This window comes from Chelmon rostratus, chromosome 11 (genome assembly GCF_017976325.1).
Source record: "Chelmon rostratus isolate fCheRos1 chromosome 11, fCheRos1.pri, whole genome shotgun sequence".
Lineage (NCBI taxonomy): Eukaryota > Metazoa > Chordata > Actinopteri > Chaetodontiformes > Chaetodontidae > Chelmon > Chelmon rostratus.
Window position 1 is genome coordinate 16,228,074 of NC_055668.1, and position 18,729 is coordinate 16,246,802.

Consider the following 18,729-nt stretch of genomic DNA (forward strand, 5'->3'; position numbering starts at 1 on the left):
CAGCAAAGTCATGGCTGATATCATGGAAACATCACTACAAGGCTAAGAAATGAGCTGTCGGACAAAGGTGGTGAACACGCTAAGCTAAACCACTTTAAAGACAAAGTTAGTTAGTTAGCTTTTACACTAGCTGTCTGAGGCTAATGTGTGACTGCTGCTGTAAGTTAGCGCTGGGATAACTGTTATATATTTTACTCTTTTTACTTTTACTCTTGTGGACTTAGTGTGTTTGTTTACCAGACTGATTGGTGCCAGGTTTGACTGGCAAAAAGTAGGTCAAACATGAACCTGCCCAGTATCAGGGAAGTAGCCCAATTTTTCATTTTCATTTAGGAAAGTGTGTGTGTGTGTGTGTGTGTGTGTGTGTGTGTGCGTGTGCGTGTGTGGTTTTTAAAGAGAGCAAGAAAACATATTTAAAAAAGGAAAATTATCTCTCCCATTGCCTCCGGCTTTCTGTTTTATTATTGTAATCAGGCAAACTCAAAACCATGCTCACAACGATGAAAAATGTATGCCAGTCATAAAATGAAAAGTCTCTTAGATAATGTTACATTAAACATTCAAGGTTTTCACTCATATGAACAGATGTAAGCTTTTACAAGTCATACAAGTTGTACTTTGTATGGCGACTAAAAGTGAGAGTGACTGTCTGAACGATGGGCAGCGACCGCAAGTGACAATAATGATAAAACAATGGTGAATGATAAAACAGCAGCACAGCTGGAGAGAGTCACTTACTCAGCAAACTGGCTGTAATATCAGTCACGCAGCAGCATCTATCGAAAGTTAACGTTAATAACATCAGCTGTCAGAGGCTACTACAAGGGTGTCTTTTACATCTTACGAATTCAGCTACTCATTTGTGATTTATTTCTTCTTAAATATTAATGTTGATCCTTCATTGATGATACTTCCTGACATGAGAGACCTAATTTGACAACTTGTGAATATTTATGTGAATCCAGTTTCCTCGTTATCGTACAAAGTCATTTTTCACCTTTGCTCCACGCCTGACGCTTTGTTCGTGGTATCTGGTGTTATTCTGGTCTTTAATCTCTGTCACTGAATTGGTTGTTCAGCTCTGTTTTTGCAGTTTCGCTCCTGGACGCGGACTGTCTGGGTGATGATCTCACAGTTCAGCTTTGGTTCCGTTTGGCTAACCCGATCGTGTTTCTTGACACTTCACACTTGTTTTCTGTGATGTACTGTAAGGGCTTACAGTTTGAATTTGACATGTTTAAAAAGTTCATTTACTGATCCAGGGACAGCTCTGTCACTTTGACAGTTTGGGAGTCGACGTCTTTGAAGTCTTACTCCGAGTTTGATGGATGGTTTATATCAGTTTGGACTCTGCGTTCATTTGAGTGTGTTCAGTGTGACTCCTGGTAATTTCAGAGTAGTCTTATTATGTTGTATGTGCCTCCCTCTGTGCCTGTTAAACCACAATCTCTTGTTTTCTAGTCCTACGGGTGCTTAAAGGACCAGTGTGTAAGATTCAGGCAGAATATGGCAGAAATAGAATATGAATTTTATGAGCCAAACACTGGCACATTTTTCGGGAGTTTTGCGGCCACCACAGGATCTCCTACATGTTTGGAAAGGGAATCATCATTCATCAATGTCATAATCCCTGACTCCAGATGTTATTATTTTTGGACAAGCCCAAGTCCAGAATAGCTGCCTCGTGTGTCGGCCTCTTCAGGTTTGCGTGCACTGCACTAGAAATCATCAAATCATGGTTCAAAAACATCACATAACTTGTCCATATCTATAAAAAAAATACAAACATTTGATAAAAAAAAGTCAAATCTTTTCGAGTCATTTGTCTCAAGCCTTTTTCAAGTCTCAAGTCACGTCAAAGTCAGGTCTTTTATCCGTGTTAGTCAACTCAAGTCCTCGAATTTGCAACTTGTGTCTGACTTGTAATTTGTAATGACTAATTGAATGTTTTTGAAGTGACTTGCCCACACTTAGCCCCAATTTGTGCTGCTTGGATTGACGGACAAAACTGCAAAAGGTCATAACAAAACCAAAATGATCCTTTAAAACCAACAACTTTTGATCTGCTTTGGTTTATCTGCTACCAGGATTCTCATTTATCTAAAAAAAAAAAAAAAAAAGGCATAAGAATGACTTCAAAGATTAGGACGATCACATAAAAATTCAGCAACCAGTGTATAATTTAAAAACTATTGGAAGTGAATGTTCAGTAACATTGGCACAGAACATAATCCAGGGTTTGCAGAATGGTATTATGTCTGGGTGGTGAATGAGTTGCACTGAGCCAGAGAAGATGCAGCAGCTTGAGCGTGGATATTTGGTGGTGTGTTTGTTCTGTTTTCAGTTTCATTCGCTCTCTCTTGCATATCTTCACAGGTGTGTATTTTGTAGAGTCCAAGCCATTTTACCCACAGAGCGAGTGTGTGTAAATGCACACTACAATACATCTTCATATAAGCCTGTGCATCTAACATATAGTGGCTTTGACAAATCGAAAAACCAAAATCATTTCTCACATCACGCCATGCTGGGCAGCGCAGATTCTTGATTAACAGCTGTAATCGAACTTGAGGCCCTCTTTCTGAGCCATTTCCCCTCGGCTGTCCAAAAAAGAACCATGTTGGATTTCGAGCTGTCTCAGACTTCAAAAGGAGCGAGATGGGAAAGAGGCGAGGAAGTGCAAGTGGAGACACATAGACGGAGGGAGGGTGGGGTGGGGTGTTGTGGGGGGGTTGGTGGGAATGCACTTGAAAGGAAGACGGAGAGACCACGAAGGAGAGGGAGACAAAAAGGAGAAATGTGTGTGTTTGTGTGTACGGGCATGTGCGGTGGGAGGAAAAGGGCTGTTGGTGGTAAGCAATTGCCTGCCAATACACCCAAAAAAGCAGAGGAGCAGAGAACCCCATCACCTTTGGCCAAGTTCTAAAGTGCTCATTTAAAGAAATCCCAGTAAAGTTGCAGAGGGTTTTAAGCTGTATCGACTTTCCTTTCTGTCTGTGAGGAAAGCCTAAAGGAAACCCACCGAAAGTCCGAGTTAGCCCACGCAGCCGATGTGTAAATGTGGGACAAAATCCATAGTGGGGCAGACGCTTCCTTCCTCCGGCTTCTCTCTTGTCAACATAAAATATAACACCACAATAAACTGATACAACCATTACATGTTTATGATGTTGAGCAGGGAAGATGGGAGGGATGGGCTTTTTTTAAAGAAATCAGTTCTCATTCCAGACACGTACTGGTTCCTTTTAATTTGCCATGTTATACCGCTATAAATCTGCCCTAGTATCATACTAATGCTAACAAGGAGAGGAGGGATTTGGATGAACTCTGTGTCATCCTGGTTTTTATCACCTCTCTAATCTAATCTGCTCCTGTTGTTGTTTGCCACCCAATTCTACTGGAACCAACTTAAATAACAATACTGCTCGATTTTTACATGCATATATTACTCCCACAGTATGGTCTGACATCCTCAGCGGGATTTGTGAACATAGAGATGTCCTGAAGCTAAAAACCAGAGAATCAAGAATGTGTCCATGTGATGATCTCTTACTGATATAGTTCCAGGGAAAAACAGAGGTCATTCTGTCGATCGAGGGAATGTTTTGCCTTAACTTCAACCTTAACAAATGAGATTCATCTAAACTTTAAATGTGCCACACCAATCTTATGCAATACCAACCCTGCTTAGACAGAAAAGCATCGGTGTACTATAGGAGCTGGCACCAGGTGTGCATAGTTACCACGTTTCTCCTCACCAATTCCTTCTGTTCACTCTTCAGCATAATGCAATTATGTATGAGCATGGCTGCGCTTTCTATGGAAGGTGTCAGTATACATAAGTGTGGCTCAGAGACTGAATAAATAGTGGATGGAGCTTCCAAGTCCGAAAAGTGAAGCAAATGCAGAAACATGCATTCTCTCTAACGGCCAGCAGGGGGCGACTCCACTGGCTGCAAAAACAAGTAGATTGTATGTAAAACTTATGAGAAAATGACTCCACTTCTCATCTGATTCAAAACCTCATGAAGTAGACATTTTCTTAATGAGTTTATGGTATCTAGTTTTAAGTCCTCTTTAAATGCAATGATGTTCATGTTGTAGGTTATGATCCAATTTAGTGTAAAATAGAAGATAAGCAGGGCATGCTTTAGGGTGGGAGTACCGTGTGATTGACAAGTCGCTAGCAGAGGCGATCGAGGCGTAGCAGTGCAAATCGTCCCCAGCTTCACCCTCTCATCCAAATGTGGTCACTTCTGGCCCAACAAAGCAAGATGCTGATGGTTGTAATGCCGAGCTTCAGAACGTTAGTCCACAAACCAAAGGGTGACGTCATGGAGGATAGATTTACAGATTCAAGCTGCTTCACCTTCCCTTATCTGTCTGACATTAAAATTAAGTTCCATTCGGTAGATGAAGTGTGAACAAGATTGTCTTCAGGTTGGCTTTATCCACAGGGGGAAAAGTAAACCCACAGAATGTGGAACATACTAAGAACTGGGCTAAAGTTTGAGTCGTTCATTAATGCAAGTCAAACTGTCTCCATGCATAAAATTACTGGTATTTCCCTTTAAGAGACAGATCTGGTATTTTCAAAGTGGGTCAAAGAATTTGTGTTTGATAACAGATGGTGTTCGCTCTCCGGTGGCAATAAACAAACATGATCATTAAAAATCAAGAGACCAGATTTATAATGTGTATGATCATATATATACAGTATGTATATATATAGCTGTTGGTCATGATTGCTGACCAGTGTGTGGTGACATATTCAAAATCATTCAGAAACATAATCTGGAGCCACATATGTTCACATATATTCTCTAAGAAGTGGTTTAATTTTTCCCTGCATGTTAACTCTGCTCAGAATTTGTTGCTTTTCCCAGCATGCGTCTGGCACAAGACAGGAAACCAGCCTGTGAAGGTTGTCAGTCCAGCACATGAGTGACAGACACACATTCCTGCCAAGGCATCAATTTCAAGTATGAATTTTTGCCTCCTCGCATGTGGAAGTAGTATCGAAAGTACATGGGAACTCAGAACTGCTTCAAAAACGACCCTGTAAAGGATCATTTTTGTTGTTTTTACCATGTGGCTCTTATTGTTGTAGTTTTTATCATCCATCCTAACAGTGATAACATCGCACTAAGTTCATTGCTGAGCTCAACTGAATGCAAGCAGTCAGATTATCAGATGCAAAACAACAAACAAACCTCAAGGTTAACCAAACTTATCTGGAGGAGAAAATGAAGTGAGACAAAACTGACCATATCACCCAAACTATTATCTGTCTATACAATAATATGTCTGCCCTTTGATTTTCCTGACACCGTCCATCTGATCCACTTCACACTTGGCCAGTATTGCTGAGGACTCAAGGAAGTGTAGCATTGAGTATGAGCTCTTGAGATCTATGGGACATATTTATTTGTCGTGTGTTTTTATGGCCAGAAGGACACACTGTGTAGTATAAGATAAGAGCATGCTGAGTACAGCTCGCTCTTCATCGCCTGTTATGTCATTTTTTTTTCACTAAACTCAAACATTTCAAGCATAAGCGATGTAATGAACGCCTTTGTTCCTAGAATTAGCCTGGTCCCAAATAGCTAACTTGTCTTTTTCGCACTCAAATGCCGCTTAAGCATTGCTAGGAGACGCAACTGTGTCACATGGCAGCAGGTGAATTGCTCAGGATCTGTGGAAGTGCAGTGTCGAGTTTGGATGAGCTTTCTCAAGAAAGCTGCAAGCAGCAACGCCGGAGGCCGGGCTATCGGGCAGTGCACGAATAAAGTCAACACATCTTCCATATTTAACAGAGACTACAGTCTTTCCAAACCTTAACAGAGTGTTGAACATAACTATAAAAAAACATTTATCATGCTTAATTGCTAATAGCAGAGACTACACTGTAGGGAAAACAAATGAAGCACCTTGTCAGTGAGCATTTTACTGGTTTCACACAGTGTCAACATTTTGGCGACTTTGCAGATACATTCATTTACATCATTTCCTCATTATGTTGATGGAAAACGTAATTCTGGCATCACATTCCTTACAAAACCTCTGTGCTGTCGCCTAATTACTCAAATATGAATGTAAATTCCAGGAGACGGGACTGTAATGAGGGAAGTTCTGAGTGTGCCCACTTCTTTTAATGCACCTGAACTTCACAACCTGCCTGATCATCTCGCTGCTGGTGACTTTTTTGGCCAGTCCTACTTTGTTGTGGGAACGTCTTTGCTACTTGGTGAGTACACTATCATCATTAGAGACACGCACAGTGGCCAAACTACGACACTTCAAGTTGTTATAAACCGGAAACACCCTTCAGATAAAATGAATCATCTTAAAGAATATAACAAAGGAACAAAGCCAGAATTGACCCAGCACGTCTGATAAAATCTTGCAGACGTTACAGCTGTGTGAAGAATGTGTTACGGCTGTGCGGGATCAAGCAAATTGTATTGAGATCTTGACAGGCTCGTGCCTGAGCTCATCATGTGCAGGAGGAGACTCCAGAACAAAGGCATCAGAGAGATAATAGTATTCACCAATGCGGAGGGCTGTATTTTCAGCGACAGGGCCAGTTTATTGCAGTAGCAAACTGTCCTAAACTACTCCTCCCACTGTGATTTTAAAAAGCCTTTATTTTATTGAGACGATGAAGGAGGTACAAAATAAGTGTTTTGCCATCTGCAATAAAAGAAAGTTTCACTTTTTAATGGCATGAGTATAGCTGAGCGGGGAGTGCACCTTGCTGTTCATCTCCTGCATGCGAGTGTGAGCTGTCTGGGTGATGGCCATTATGGTTCCTGCTACTGCCGATGCGTCCGCTCCGCCGGGATCACTGAAGTGTTGGAACTAACAAGCTTGGGATGCAGACAGCGGATGCACAAATGGGATTTTGTCCTGAAAGTTTTAGAGCTTGCGCCCTGTCTTCAGTAGAAACAGGAGAGAGGATGGTGCCGTTTGCAGGGACTGTCTGAGTTATGCGCCACCAGAATGAGATGATTACATCTGATAATCTTGCTAATGATCTACACTGGGGAGGAGAGCACATAAAATTGAATGAGCTACACCGATGTACACAGTTTTCAGTCTCGTCCTCTCATCTCTCTTTTTCTCTTATTCTCTTTCACTGTGGCTGCGATTTATGCAGAATCTGAGATGTTCTCCACCCAGGAAGACATGCAATATTCCTTGTCATAGTTTAAGCGCACGCAGGATGTGGGGCACAGTCACATTAGAACTCTCCCCTCAGATATCTCTGCACATATAAACACGCGCCTCTTCCTCTTTCTTCCTCTCTGTGTCTTTCGCACACACACATGCACATGCACACACGAGGCACAAACACGCAAATCCGCAAAATGCTCTCCCGGCCCAAGGTTAGCACAGATTAAAAGATGTGTCATTGATGGAAGAGGCTCCTCCTTCCTCCCCGGCCTGTCACACCGCGTTTGGGAACAACCCACTTCATTTTAGCAGCATAATGGGTAAACAGAGTGTGATCAGTCCAATTACCCCCTCATTGCAGAGGCGTTCTGGCGGGAATGGCCTGTAGAGAGAGTGAGCTGTCTGGCGTGCAGCGAAGTTGCAACAGTAGCACCTGCTGCCCGGAGCCCTCGCTTGCATGAATCTCAATTTGTTTGTACAGCCGTGCCAAAAAAAAAAAGACCCAAAACAGGTGACCGAGGCGTGGGCCCTCTGAGGAGGATAGCAGTACTGGCTAGCCTACTGATTGCTGTTCTTTAACACAGTGCAAGATCAGAAGGTGCTATTCTCAACAGCGGACTCATGTCAACGTCCGTCCTTCCTGTGGATTGCTGTGTACTCGACTCTTGCCGTGCAGCTTTCCAGGATGGTGAATTCTCGTATCCTCTCCGCTATGTTTTACAGCTCAGCAGATGCATGATTTCCAAACGGGGATGTGATGTGGTGTCACTTGTTTTTATACTGCGTTCAGTATCAAATGAAGAGTGAGACAGGACAGTTGGCAGCACAGCGATAAACCCATCTTCACTTTTACAGTTTGCCTCATAATTAACAGTCGGGACTGCTTGACATCTTCATGCCAGTGAAGAGGCTCGCGCTGAGTATCTCCGGATCCTGGATTGGTTTAACCTTGACAGAAAGCAGTAATTGCTCTAAGTTTATCTCAGAATATATGTAACGCCCGCCCTCACATACAAACACATGTCTGGTTTCAGTTTTTTGTCCTTGTGATCCAAAGATGTGCTTGTTGTCCTTGAAGAAGATGGAAATCCTTCTCCTTGCAAAGATGTATACCATGTGTTTTAGCTCCTTATTGCAAAACATCACCAGTAAAAAATATGTTGTTGTTTTTTTTAACAAGATTGACATACAATTTCTGCAACAACTGCCAGGGAGCCCTGTCAGCAGGAAGTAGGTATTGCCTTTCAGGATTCATTTGGCTGCACTAATTGAAACTAATACCCTTCAAATAGCATATTGATTTGGAGAAAGCTCCATTTTTCAGATGTGCACTGTAAAAATGAATGAATAGTAGAAAATGTGAAGGTACCAAGATTAAAACAGACTTGTTGGAGGCTTGTTGCCCGTGTGACACCAGAAATCGTGAAGATTACAGCAAACATATCATAGGATTACTTCAAAGCTCCTCTTGTTTCCTGGGCTGCTGTGCAGTGGAAGGCCTGAGGCGCACTGTATTAGTGGACTAATTAAAAAAAAAAGTCTTGTAGTGTCACCAGATATACAGTCACAGCAGAGGAAAAACTGCACCTCTCTGGCTCTGCACATCAAAACTATATCAGTAACACGTCTGGATCTTTATCAGGAAGTCCAACTGAATTTCCCCAAAATGTACTCGCGCTCATGCGCACGCGCGTGCACACGGCTGACAGGTGAATCCGGCGCTGATTGAGGCAAGCAAATGATGTTTTTTTTTCTGTTTTTTTTCCCGTGTCAGACGCAGAAACGTTGCCACAGCGTGAACGCAACACAGTTCTGCAAAAGCACAAATTACTTTTGCTGTCAGCCGTTCCGAGTCAATCAAGTGCTGTTTTGGATAACTTTTATAGGTTTACACAAATGGCCCGAGACGGAGCTGAATAAAAACTCCACCGCCCCAGACGAAAGATAAAAGCGTCGAATAATTTCAGAATGATTTCCTGTGATTTCAGTATTTTAAAGCCATTTTTTCTCTCTCTCTCTCTAAAATATGCTCATGAAGAATGAGCTCGAGCCGCTCCTGCAGTCACTCTCTGTCGGCGCGTGTGCCTGATGCGCAGCGCCTCCCCAACTGGTCCCTCACTTTGACAAATTCCTGGACGTGAGCGGGTCTGCCGAGTGGCTTCTTGCTCGTAAAGATGATACCGTGAATATTTTAGAAGTTGAATAGCTCTGCCACATCTTTTTTTCCCCTCTCCCCTCTGGTAGACTATCAGTTTGGAGGAACACAATGGGACTGTGGTCATTTTGGAGTTTTTCTCTTTTGGCATTCGCGCTGCTGCACCCCTTTCAACCCAAGTTTGTGGCTCAAGCCGAAATAAGTTCCCCCGGAACAAACGATAGATTTTATCGGCTGGATGTAACGCCGCTGGAGGCACGTGTGATCCGAAAAGTCTCGCCCAAAATCGACGACAGCACAAAAGTTTTAAGCGCTTTTGAAACGGAAGCAGTCGGTGCTTCGAAACCGAACAATGGAAAGCAGGTGGGGAAAGACAACCAGAGTGGACTTGGAGCGGAGGCACCGATCGGCGTCAACACGGCACCAAACTATCACAACCGTCTGAAAATACCTGGCAAAAAGTGTGGCAACATTTCCGAGGACGACCAAAGGCGACGCGCGGCAAATATGATGTTAGAAAACACATTTCCTGGCACAAGGAAGAGGGCAACAAGGAGTGTCGGCACAACATACGGCGAAAATGTGGATAGGAGTATAGGTGGAGAAGCGCAGTCAAGAGAGAGGTTTGTGGAGACCATCCAAGGTGTTCCCAACTCCAGAGCCGAGTACCGGCGCGCTGGGGAGGAAGCCAGAGGGTCTAACCCGAGGCACAGTGAGCCGCACCTGGACACTTCCACTTTTGCTCTGTCGGGAGACTCGGCGCACAACCAGGCGATGGTGCACTGGTCCGGGCACAACAGCAGCGTGAGTTTCAGTTTCACAAAACTTCATCTTATCATACAGATTTTGGAGAACATGTAAATTCCCCACACATATTACAGTGTAGTGTTTTTTTCTGCTAGAAATGCAAATTTTGAACATTTTAAAATAGGTTCACGTGAATCTGTCACATTTTTACGCACAGCTACCTAAGCGCGCACGGGGTGGATTCGTTCCTGCAGACTCATTATTTCAGCCAAACTGAGTCTCGACTTGAACTATGTGTTTGCTCTTCTCACATTCATGAGTGTGTTCTGCGTTATTGGCCACGCAGAGATCGTGCCTGTATGCGGATTGTGCGCGGCTGTTTGTGTGGATGCCTGATGGATGTGATTGTGCACTCGCAGGATCCCCCCCTCCGCCGCTCTTTCAAACTAGAGTAGAATCATTCATTCATTTCACAAAGTATTTGTCACCTGAACTTTAAATTAGCCGTCAACCCCGCAGGTATATTTATTTGGCACTGAGCTCTGGGACGGTGCAGGCATTTTGCCAGCAATCACAACACATTCATTATTTATGAAATTATCAAGTAACGTCTCTCGGGAATGTGCAGTAGCTACAATTAAAAGGGACTGTGTCCAACCTGGCCCTTAATGTGAGGCTGATGAGACACAGCCTGACCTTTTGACAAACGAGCCATGCCTTCATCGTTGACATTTGTTTCACACTTTCCATAGTTGTCTAATTGCCTGCATGGGTACAACATTGCAGTGTATGATGTTGCCAAGCTTTTCACTTCAGAACAGGTTGATAGGAATGTGCAAAACTTCAATGGACAATGCAGCAACCACCAAGATCACCCACCCCCTCACACACAGACACACGCACACAGGCCACAGCTGCATGCACACTTTGTGGTTGCACGCCGCTTTGCCATCAGAGAGACAAAGCTGTGGAGATTGTATCTCTTATTTTACATATACAGCACGCAGAGGTGTTTGCAAGCCCCAGTGTTTATCAGGCACAAAGATCTTAAAACTACAAACAGGCTTTGTACGACAGAAAGGAGCCGCTCTGTCTTTTTTCTTCAGGTAATTCAGATCACCTCAGTTTGCTGGGCAAAAGGGTGTGTGGCAGCAACATTAATCTGGGACCACATCAGAAGATTACCGTGTCCCAGAAACACTGCTAATATTCATGCATGATCCAAAAACTGTGGATATATTTCACTAGATGGGTTACACTATTCAACCTCCACTTGTATTTTCTCAGCTGATGCACTTTTCTTTCTGGTAAAATGTGTCATAACGTCGACGAGGCATCACAGACTTTGGCCGTGCTGATGCACCGCGGTGGACAGAAATAACCAGAAATTACTAAAATCCGATTTGTGGGAAGTGAAATATGATGTTGGTTTGAGATGTCTTCACCAACGATGGCCTTTTGTACTGCAGGACACCGTTCACTGGATCATCACTGATGGGCTTGTCACTGCAGCCAGTCAACATCTGAGATTTATACAGTCTGAGCGCCTGTCTGCTGTCCCAAAAGTACAACTGGGACTGCAGAGTTTAAATTGATGGCATTTTATGACTAGATGTTAGAGCTCAGGCGATATCAGATGTAAATGACTGATAATAAATCCAATCTAAAAGGGGCATTTGAAGGAAAATTACTTCATTCCTGTGGTCTAGGGTAGTTCTATCAAATATTCACTTCAAGACTTTGCCTGTGATCTGGCCAAGATGTGAAATTCCAGAGGGAGTGAAATGAGAAAGATGTGGAAGGTGATGGTGAAAGCGCCAGCAGGGGATCTTCAGAGTTCAGATGTGATAAAGTGTTTCATCGTATAAAACCTCAAATCTGTTCTCAAATCAGTCTCCCAACTATTATTTGATTTCTGCGATTGTCTGAGACATCAAAGCCCGGAGTCATAGCTCTCTGGTCTCTGACTTTAAGAGAGATAACATTGATTGGACCCGACCATGGGAATAAAACATATACTGCAAGAACTCCCTTTTAAATTCATGCTCCTTAACTACATGTAGTATTGATTGACTGTGCATCTGTCTTGCTTCGTAAATGTGTCCTGAATGTGAATGGGGATGGAGATATACCGGTTCATGATTTGTAATGATGTGTGCCATAAATATGAGCAAAAATAGAAACGAAGCTAATTAAAAATACTAATAAATGCACTTGGCTGGGGATGTCCTCTATGGCGAATCAATATTCCAGTCTTTTGCCTCACATGGGTGTTCAAGCTGTGATATGACTGTGTTGGTAATCTTTTTAAACAGCCATTGCAGCACATCCTGCACTCAAGGGATGCTGAGTCCCCCCCCCCCCCCCCCCCCCCCCCCCCCCCAGCCCCCACCTCCCACCCCCCCTAAAGGCAAAAGTCTTAGTGTGCGAGCCAGCTGGTGATCAGGGAGTTATTGGCAGCGAAATGATTTTAGGCTCCTGATTGACCATTTTTGCAAGCTCCTCACAGACAGCTGACCAAACTAGGACGCCGAGGACAGTTAATAAGCATCGTTATTGACATCACATCCCCCGAGCTGCTGCTGCTGCAGAGACGATACTGTATGTTGGTGTAAATAATGTCCACCTACTCTGCCATGAGAATATCGGTCTGCTCATCTTCACTGGCCGGCTATTAGAAACTTGCTCTGGGAGGAGCCGGACATTGATGAGGCCAGCTGTTCTTCTTGGCCATGGAGTAAACCTCATTGGTTTTTTTCTTTTTGTCTGAGGTGGCGAGAGTCAAATCCAATCTGTCAGTGCTGTTACATCGTCTTTTTCTGCCGCGACTGACTGGGAATCAGAGGGGCCTCCTGGGCCGCGTTGTCCGCATGCTTAATCAGAACGAGGCAGTTATTGTTGCACATAATCTCATCGGTATAAATAGACAATAAAAAAGAGGAAATGGCACGCCCGTGGGGGACACTTGTGTTTAAAACCGGTTCATTAGATAGACAGCCATTCCATTTAACATGCCAGAGCTGGTTGCATAGAAACTCCTTGATCCATAAAATCAAATGGAATGGGTTCCCAATTCACAGAGGTGTTTGACCAGAGTTTGCGGGTGCTGCAGGATGATGAAAAGTGCATTAAAAAGCTGCCACTGTCGAGGTGTTCAGATGCAACAAAGGCAAAGTTTCACTGTGGTTTTGTTTTTCTGATCATTTCCCACATTTGTCTTTCATATTCTCCACACACAGCTGTGTTTTCAGTTCTAATTTGTGGTAAGATCCCTTTAATAAAGAAGTCACAGTGCTCAGTCATGGGGGCCGATATGTGACCTTGCAAAACCTTTTATTCATGCACTTTTCATCATCCTCTGGCCCCCTGGTTGCTAGCTGACGGGGTTTTGATCCTACGTTTGATGAAAATCAAAAGTGGTTCACATTTTAACATTTCAGTACAAATCGTGCCCCCCCCCCCCCCCTTACACACTTAGTATTAGGACATTCCTCTTCTTGGGTTTTTGTGTGCATATTGTTAGCACTCCATCTGATTCGTCTGATCAGTTAAGTTTCAGATTTTTGACTAACTATGGATCTTAAAGTGATCGCCAATGGGGAAAAAAAACAACAAATAGATCATTTTTTCCAACAGCCGTTTTCATTCTTTACCTGCTTGTCCCTCGGGGTGTCAGCACCATAAGTCATTAATCCATCCTGTCTCAAGCCTTTAGGGGTGCACTGTCCACTGATGTGATTGTAAGATGCTGATAGAAACCGCGGCAATCCTGCGTGCTATGCAAGAGGTAGACAGCAGAAACAATTGAATGGCAATTTTTAAAGGTTTGCTGAGAAATAGGCAACATTTCCCATTGTTCTTCTTTTTTCTTTTTTTGCCTCAGTTTTATTTTATGGCGCACCAAATACAAGTTTTACCCTCTCTGTAGTAATAATTCAGTGAAATCACAGTTTTTACTCCTCTAAATGACACGAATGTGCCCTTTTTGTTATGAATCATTTGTGCTGGGAGACCATAATGCGTCACATCAACATAGGCTCTCAGCACCTTCTCAGCAGATATACTGTAGTTTTGCCTCACAAAGTGCATTTTGAGCAGCAAGTGAAGGCCTCCTATCAGTCTCAGTCTCTCTCTCTTTCTACGACACACGCACCCGCACTTGTATTTCAATTTTAATCAAAGTGACAAAGCGGGTGCGGAATTATATTTGACAGGTTTGCATGTGATTAATTAGTTTAATAACTGTCACAGTGTGGCAGACACATACTGTACTATAGCTGTGATTAGGTTATGAAAACAAATTTATGCATTTTTCTGATTGGGGAAAATCAAAAAATTCTAATTCAAATTCGGAGACGACTTCTTTATTATTCACCATGGAGATGTAATTAATCTGAACTGTGGCCCTTCATAAAAAGAACATTTTATGCCTAAAGGTCGTGGTTAATTTTATTTAGTTCGTTGTTCGTAGAGTTCAGGCAAACCAAGTGACCCCAGTTTGGTAACATCGTGCGCCACCACGCTGGGCCTTGAAGCATCATATTGCCTGAAGCAACACAGCAGTTACTATCATGTTTAAAGATGACTGGGATTGCTCAGGTGGCAGTCGGCTCAAATAATGGCTTGAGTTGGCTGTTTACAGTGACAGGAATGTATTAGTTGGAGAAGGAAATGTTTTTTACCTATCTAGTGAGATAGAAAAGACACAACTAAAGCCAACCCCCCATCCCACACACACACACACACAGACACACACACACAGACACACACACACACACACACACACACACACACACACAATCAATGGCGATGATTGAGAACCTCCAAACACAAAATGGCACTCACTCAATGGGATCCCGGAACAAATCCTTTAAAATGACTGGTTGCTTTTGCTTTCAACAAATAAAACTGAGTTATGGTCAACATCAGAAACTACATAAATGGACGCATAAATATGGACAAAATTATGGCAGTTCTTCAGAAATCCTGACAACATATTAATCAAAATCCTTGCAGGGGCAAGACTTGACTGGAGCGACACATCATTTACATGAGTTAATGATTGCATTGGAGCGGACGTGAATTGTCATCAGTAAGAATGTCATGAGACTACAAATTATTTAAATAACTAAGCATTGGATTAGAAATAACACCTAATTGTATTCCAGCTTTACTGTTGCCACCATTACACACACTCTCCATAGTCAGTAGTCCTTAATTTCTGATTTCATGCTGTTTAAATAGTTCCATTCATCACCATCTTTGATTATATTCCCATTTATTTCCATCCTTTTTTGCTGTAAATTCTTGCTATTCCCTTCAGCGGTTCCATATTCCACACAGAGGTAATTGAAATTTCGTCTTTCGTGGTGTTGTGGAAACATTTTCCAAAGTGTAGCTTTTACACAGCAAAAATTAAACTGGCTGTGACAAATATGGATGAGCCTGTCTCTGAAATGAATGCAATTTGTAGCTTTATGAGGATACAACAGTAAACAACTTTTCATGACCAAACCCACCGACAAGCAAAGAAAATGGCAAATAAACAAATAAATAACTCGAAATGTCACATTATACACTATTCTGGTTACCGTGTAATTGAGTTGTATGAATTAGGCAGCAATAAAATACTAATCAGTTCCTACTGCGTCTTAAATGTAGGTACAGAGGAAGACAACAAGACCTTGTGTGACCCACTGCTTTGTCTTCTGGAAACTATGTACAGCTAATTTGAAGGAGAAAATACATTTAGAAGGAAACATAATGCAGCCCAAATTCTGTTTTCTGTCAACATAACAAGGAAATTTGTTTTTTAATTAAGTTTTTAATTAACATGTCTGTCGAGTTGTAAAACGTGAACATATCTGACAGGGTTTGTTTTCAGGTCGGAAACGACGATCGTAGCCATGATTTATTTCACTGGTTTAAGGTTGGGGAGAGCTGCTGGTCTTGGTTAAATACTGAAGAAGTCATCAGTGATCTGAAGCAGGTTGTGTTCATTAACATTAATCAATGCCATGATCTTTCCCAACCTGAACCAAAGTGCTCTGAACCTGACCACATGTGGGAGTCCGGACGCAAACCCCAGCTCTCAGAACTCTCAGTGCTGTTTTATTAGTATAATTAGGTGAACCCAAAACTACAGAGCCCCACAGTGGCCATAGAGAGAAGGAAATTGTATATCGAGGCTACGTCAAGCACTCAGAGCGCTTTTTTCCCACATTTTGATTAATTCTTGCGATATACCATACATATATACTATTTTGAATGCATATGTAGGCAGGCTATCGGCACCAGCTAAAACAAACTCCCACTGAACACAAAGGCTCTCAGAATACCGTCTGCCCACCACGCATAACGAGGCACGCATAACAGTTTGCCAAAAAAACCTCAGTCTGTTTTTCTGACAACTTGCCAGACACTCGGTTATACCAATCCTCTGCCCTGAAGGTGTTTTAGGGCTGGTTAAAAAACATTGCAAATATCAAAGGTCTAAGGTTAATGCATGAACATGATTAATTCAGAATATAATGGAGCAAACCCGTGGACAAGGGCTGAGAGTCAGTGGATGTTTTAAGAGAGGCTTTGACCACATCTACAGTATAAACAGCTGGTACGTAGCTCTTTTTTATTTAAGCAGAGAGGGTACAGTTAGATTGACATGTGCTGTAGTTAGCGTTAGTAACCTACCTATGCATTCAACATAAAACACACTCTTATCTCGTGGAGGAATTAACCAAAAAGGTCAGAATGAATTGTATCTTGCGTGCATGCATCAAGCGCTCGGTGGAGCAAAACCTGTAATGAACGAGTGAAGTAATGAAAAATGATTTGCAACAAGTCTTTCGGATCACGTGACATTAAACATAAAAGGTCATCACCTATATGAACAGGAGATTTTTTATCACAGAGCTGGGACTTTATAACTAAAGTTTCTGTCTCGTTGCATTGAACTGAAGTGACATTTGCTTTTGTTGGTCATCAGTTATCAGTCGCTGCGTGTCGAGCCCGTTGAACTCAGCGCCCCGTCAGTCTCATGATACCTGCAGAGGAAGGGGCTGATGCGCTGGATTAGCAGGGGAAACAGCCTGGATGGTACAAAAAGTATCCCAAATCACGGCCAAAACAAATTTTACCTGGTCAATTTGCTGGAAAAACGCCCGATCTGGCAACACTGATGTCCACCCTCCAGCTTGACCATGACTTCAGTTTAGTCCAAGAGCACAGTACTTTGTTCCCACTGAACATAATCCTGGCAGCATTTATGTCTCCCTCTAAATGCAACTGGCAAAAGGAATAAGTGGTATATAAACATAATTTCTACAAAAAGTACAAACTCAAAACTAACGAGCTTAAAGAGTAGCCGGTCTCTTCCTCTACACAAAATGTAAAAAGCAAATAAGTGATGGGGGGGATATGACAAAATGAGGATATGTGTGACACATTTAGCTCATGATCTCTGAGTCTCACAGCACTTTTGGCAGTGAAGGGGGTAATTTTAGGTGGAGGGTTTCTCTCTTCCAAAAGCTCAATTTGGACCCACTACCGCCTTTGGCTCCAGCTCAGACCCCCGCGGGCAGAAGCAGAGCCATTAGGAGCCAAAGCTGTGAAGGCACAGAAGAGGTTGGAAGAAATGTCTGAATGGTGTTACACTGCTTAAAGTTCTCCAAAATGCTCACGAGTGTTACTTACCAAACTTACCAAAAACCTTTTTTTTTTTCCTTACTGACATATTTCACCGAGGTGAGTTTCCAATCTCTGCTGGAAACTGTTGTTGTCCAAGGCTCAGCGAATGACAGGATCACATATAAAGAGTAAAAGTAGTCATGCTGCAGTACTTTCACCCTCTGAGCAGTAAATACGAGCAAACGAAAGTGGAACAAAAAAAAAAAAAAAACAGCCAGAGTAAAATGCTAATGTTGTATTTTTTGGCTCTCCACGCTGTTTACAATGCATCAAATTAATTTCAGATTGCACGGGATGTGACTAAAACTTTGTCGAATGTGTCAAAACATTTAAATGACTTCTAAGATTTCCATCTGATTTGTCCTTCAATCCTTGTTTTTCCCTGTTGTTGTTTTTTTTTTTTTCTGCGCAAACCACTGTGCCGTGACATCGACATCAAAACACAGAGGAAAAATATGGACCAAGTGCGGTTTATATCTCTATACCTTGTCCATTATATATACTGTATTCCTTTAAAGAAATGAAGTGAACCAATCACAGTCTTTTATCCCACTAATGGAGAACAGTGCAGTTTGCTGTGTATTGTTGTTCGGAGCAGAGAGATGTAACATGCCCAGAAAGCCTCCTCACAATAGAGCTGTATTTGAAGCGAAGCCCTTTTATAGTCAGTCCATTTCATTAATTCCCCCCCCCCCCCCTAATGGGCTGAATTGATTGCTGGAACCTCTGGAGCTCAAAGCATCAGAGCTATATGACCAGAGCTCAGGAGTCGGGAGGATAAGCAAACATACAGACAGCAGACTAATGCACAAGGGACATTTCGCAGTGGTTTACTTGATGAAAGCAGCATCCCTGGAGTATGTTTTCACCCACAAAAGTACAAACAATCAATTTTGTCCACAGATAAGATGAGGACAGAGTAAGGCCTCTCTTCGACCGCACCATTTCTCTTAAAAGCAGTTTGT

General features: G+C 42.6%; 1 protein-coding gene across 1 annotated transcript in view; it reads left to right on the forward strand.

The window, feature by feature from the left end:
- Positions 1 to 9,442: 9,442 nt before the first annotated feature.
- The window catches only part of sorcs3b (sortilin related VPS10 domain containing receptor 3b), a 40,436-nt gene continuing 31,149 nt past the window's right edge, over positions 9,443 to 18,729 (forward strand). The window contains exon 1 of the mRNA XM_041947332.1: positions 9,443 to 10,135. Coding sequence (XP_041803266.1) covers positions 9,443 to 10,135 — 693 coding nt within the window. The remainder of the gene's footprint in view (positions 10,136 to 18,729) is intronic.